The 5,000-nt window shown below is 44.6% G+C and overlaps 1 protein-coding gene across 1 annotated transcript in view; it reads right to left on the reverse strand.

Annotated features, from left to right (window-relative positions):
• The window catches only part of LOC145391157 (putative neural-cadherin 2), a 93,100-nt gene that overhangs the window by 74,370 nt on the left and 13,730 nt on the right, over nt 1-5,000 (reverse strand). The window contains exons 8-9 of the mRNA XM_080265836.1: nt 2,541-2,681; nt 210-302 (exon numbers count right to left, since the gene is read on the reverse strand). Coding sequence (XP_080121962.1) covers nt 210-302; nt 2,541-2,681 — 234 coding nt within the window. The remainder of the gene's footprint in view (nt 1-209; nt 303-2,540; nt 2,682-5,000) is intronic.

Consider the following 5,000-nt stretch of genomic DNA (forward strand, 5'->3'; position numbering starts at 1 on the left):
TTTCTCATCCCCATCCTCCTCCCCTCTCTTCCTCCTATCCCCTTCTCCTCACCCCTTCTCCTCCTCCCTCCTCCTCCTCCTCACAGATCATCATCATCATCATCATCATCTTTCCTTATCCTTCTTCCTCCTAACTCCTTCTCATCACCCTTTCTCCTCCCCACCACTCCTCCTCACCCTTCCTCCTCCTCACCCCTCCTCACACCCACCTTTAAGTCCACCTCCGTCTGTCGCCACCACCTTCAGCGTGTACTTCTCTGTCTTCTCTCGATCCAGGCAACACACAGCGGTGGTGATGTGACCTGGGGAGGGCAAAAAATCACTTCAATATTCACTTCAATATTCACTTGGGTATTCACTTCAATATTCACTGCACTGTGCTATCAAGGTTCCTAAATCCACACACTCCTAGGTCCCTATCCACATCTGGCAAGGAAGCTCCCTGACACCTGTTCCTTAGCGATTTAGTTTGCTTATCACACCTTACTACCTTCTTCGGTGTAACAAAAATCCTTCCAATATCGCCGATCTCTGCATAAATAGCGTGCGAAAGGATATTAACCAACCGTAACCAAAAATAAATCGCTAAAGAAGAGGTGTTAGGGAGCCTCCTAAACCGACAAGAATACGGATATAAGACCGTATTCTCGTCGGGTAAGGAAGCTCCCTAACACCTCTTCCTTAGCGATTTATTTTTGGATACGGCTGGTTAATATCAATCTGTATGTTATTTATGCTGAATATGGAGGAGTTTCAGTTATTTAAAAGACACAGAAGGGGACTGCGAGTTAGAATAAGCAAAATAAATCGCTTAAGGAGAGGTGTTAGGGAACTTCTTAACCATCAGACTCAAAGAGGGTTAGTGTGAAATTTTAGCGTGTGAGACTGTGTGAGACTGTGAGTGACTGTGTGAGACTGTGTGAGACTGTGTGAGACTGTGAGAGACTGTGTGAGACTGTGAGAGACTGTGAGTGACTGTGAGTGACTGTGAGAGACTGTGTGAGACTGTGTGAGACTGTGAGAGACTGTGAGAGACTGTGTGAGACTGTGTGAGACTGTGTGAGAGACTGTGAGAGACTGTGTGAGACTGTGTGAGACTGTGAGAGACTGTGTGAGACTGTGTAAGACTGTGTGAGACTGTGAGAATCTAAGGACACGTAGGCTAACGAGGAGTAGAGATAATTGTGAAATAATTATCCCAACTACCTCAGTGAATATACAAGTTTCATCAGCAGTCTTCTATCTATCTATTGCCAGACGGCTCAATCCCGTTTGGAGTGGCCACAAACAAATCGCCTCCAAGTCGCCCTGTCCCCCGCCATCTCACTGCCCTGCTCCCAACTCACACACCCCCTCTCTCATATACCTCTCCACCCCATCCCTCCATCTCATCCTCGGCTCCCCCTCCCTCTTCCCCCCTCCACCTCACTCACATACACTCTCTTCGTCAGTCTTTCACCCTCCATCCTCTCCACATGGCCAAACCACCTCAGTGTGTTCCTCATAACGCTTCCTATCACATCCACATCCACACCACAACGCTCCTTTATATCCTCATTCGTCAGCCTGTCTCTCCATGTGACTCCACAGCAATCTTATGCACACTATACACTCAATAATACACACACATTCATGCTTACTTTCACTGCCAAATGTATGATAGTAATAACAGTAATATACAACCTCAATCAGCATTCTTATACACACTATACACTCAATAATACACTCACATTCATTCATAGTTTCTCTGCCAAATGTATGATAGTTAGGGCAGTAAAACTAATCAATTTTATGGACAAGCTAATCTCAACCCGTCTAGCAACAAACTCTCATCCCTGTTCTGTCCAACTCTCTAATGCAAGAGTTAACCGTTACTCCCAGTCCTTCATGTATGCAACAGGTCAACTCTGGAACTGTCTCCCTATGTCTGTATTTCCTACTTCCCATGATCTCCAGTCTTTCAAACGCAGTGTGTCCAGGCATCTCGAAATGAACGCACCTTGAATTTGGCTCTCTTTTGTTTTTTTTGTTTTTCTTGGAAGGAACGGTTTGCGGGCTGCTGGCCTTTGGTTCCTTCTTCCTTGCATTAAAAAAAAAAAAACACTCCTCCTCGGCTGTTAAGTGTCTGGAAGCATTGTGAGTTTTTTTTTTTTGTGTGTGTGTGTGTGTGTGTGTCTGACTAGGGACATAAACTTGAGAGCCCGTTCCCTGAGGAGCAGTAGTCCTCCTACGTAGTTCACCTCCACATGTCACTACTTCGGCGCTAACACCCATCGTCCATATTGAATACATGTTAGGGGTCTCATATAGGACTGGTGTATTGACATTAGCGGGAGTGTTTTTACGACAAGTAGGCTGGTCTTATGGTAGATCAGTAAAGTCTGCTGAAAGTCAAATCCATACTCTGTTCCCTGACTCAGCCGGGATTCGAACGTGGGTCTACTGTATTGGGAATGCAGGGCACCTCTTTACTGACTCAGCCACCACCTCCCCCATAAAACCATCAAGCATATACACATCTCGGGCTGGATGAAGCTTACCGGAGTGACTGTCGATGGTGAAGAGTGGCTTGCCTGTAGCTTCGTGGATGACGTTCTTCTCTAAGGAGTACACGAGGCGAGCGTTACTGCCCTCTCGCGGGTCATCGTGGTCTGTTGCCTTCATTGTTGCTACTGACCACCCTGACAGGATGTTCATTCAGTAGAGAAACAGAAAGAATAACTGATAAGGTTATCATATAACACGAACCATACGAGTTAATAACTACTTACACAGTTCTCCTTACACATAAAACACATTAACAACAAATAAATATCGCTACTCTCACCATTCTTTAAATTCATAGGCGCAGGACGGAAAGCTGAGAAGTGCCTATAGCGTTTGTCCTATTTTAAAATCATGATTGAGGAATGCAGGCTGAGTGAGAGCAAATTTCCAGCAAGAAGAAGAGGTATAAACTGACAAAGCCGAATGAACTTACCTAGGCTGGGTGTCAGCAAAGAGGCACAATTTTTGAGAACACGTAAAATTCCATCAGGACTGTAACCTACATCTAATTTCTATTACTATTACTATTGCTACTGTTACTATTACTATTGCTGCTACTATTGCGACCAGCAAGGGCAGAAGGTATAGTATGTCTTGTGAAGAAATTAATATTAGGCATGGGAAAATCACACGGGGAGGAGGGGGGAAGATGAAGAAACAGCACCAGATCCATAGTGTTAGAAAGGCTTAGCAAAGAATTAGGGTTTATTGAAGGGGGAAAAGAATGTAAGTTGAAGAGAGGACGAAAAGAAGTAATGTTGCTGAAAAAGTTTAGCGGATGAAGGAACAGCACAGGATCCATAGTGTTAGAAAAACTTAGCAAAGAATCTGGGTTTATTGAAGGGGGGAAAGAAAAGCGGGCTAAGTTGAAGAGAGAGCGAACTAGGAAGAAGTAATGTTGCTGAAAAAGTTTAGCGGATGAAGGAACAGCACCGGATCCATAGTGTTAGAAAAACTTAGCAAACATTTTGAGTTTATTGAAGGGGGGAAACAAAAGAGGACTAAGTTGAAGAGAGAGCGAAATGGGAAGAAGTAATGTTGTTGAAAAGGCCAAGGTGTCAAAAAGGGCGAGATATGATTTTATTGGGAAGCTCACTTTTGGCACAGACTTATTTTTGCTATGTAAGACGGTGGTCATATATACAGTAGTACAATTAGTGGCTGAAACATAATGTGCACCTGATTCAGGAGTAAAATGGTGCAAAAAAAATCCTTGTTGTGGCAAAGCATAACTAAATTTATCAAGGCTTTTTTCCCCTGGTCAGCGAATATCCATCCATCCATCCATCATCCATCCATCATCCATCCATCATCCATCCATCCATCCATCATCCAATCCTATCCCGCCCCCATGAGGAGAGTAGGGGGCCGGGGTTAGGCAAGTTGATCCTGACATTTAAGATGAGATAAAGAAGGAATTTAATGTTGAAATGTCCGGGTGCGAACTTCCATAATGGCTCTTGGGCGTGGGAGCAATATTCTCTCTATCTATTCATCTATTGCCAGACGCCTTAATCCTGTAAGGGGTGACCACAAAAAATCGCCTCCATATAGCCCTGTCCCCCGCCATTTCACTACCCTGCTCCCAGCTCACACCCCTTTCTCTCATATACCTCTTCACTCCATCCCTCCATCTCATCCTTGGCCTCCCCCTCCCTCTCCCCCCTTCCATCTCACTCACATACACTCTCCTTGTCAGTCTCTCACTCTCCATGCTCTCCACATGGCCAAACCACCTCAGTGTGTTTCTCCTAACGCTTCCTATCACATCCACATCCACACCACAACGCTCCTTCACTTCCTCATTTGTCTGCCTGTCTCTCACTGTAACTCCACATGCTCCTCTCAGACAACTCATTTCCACTGCTCTCACTCTTGACTTCTGTCCCTCCAACAACGTCCAAGCTTCACTTCCATACGTTAGAGTTGGTATCACAATACTGTCATGCAGTAACTTTTTCACTTCCATGCTCACTTCCCTGTTTCTTATCACTGCTTTCAAGGAACCAGCAACCTTTCTTCCTTGTTGTACCCTTTCAAGCACTTCACCCTCCAAACCTCCATCCTTACTCATCACACTACCCAAGTACTTAAACGCACTCACGCACTCACTCCACGTAATTGTGAGGAAGTTACGCCTGAAGACCTCTCATATAGACTTACACTGAGGAGGAAAAGAATGATGTAGTTGATGTTAGAAAGATGTACAGAGGAATGAGACAAAAATTAAGAGTTTATTGGTTAGTCTCTTGCATTGTAAAGTAGAGTGTTGAAATTTAATGGAAAAGTGAGGTTGGCGGTATATATATATGGTATACTGAGAAAGAAACCAGAAAGAGAGAGAGAGAGAGAGAGAGAGAGAGACGGAAGGACGGACGGACAGACAGAGAGACATACAGACAGAGACAGACAGAAAGACAAACGGACAAACAGACAGACAGAGACCGACCGAC

Source organism: Coenobita brevimanus, chromosome 17, assembly GCF_032717465.1.
Source record: "Coenobita brevimanus isolate Jiangsu-jjx chromosome 17, ASM3271746v2, whole genome shotgun sequence".
NCBI lineage: Eukaryota > Metazoa > Arthropoda > Malacostraca > Decapoda > Coenobitidae > Coenobita > Coenobita brevimanus.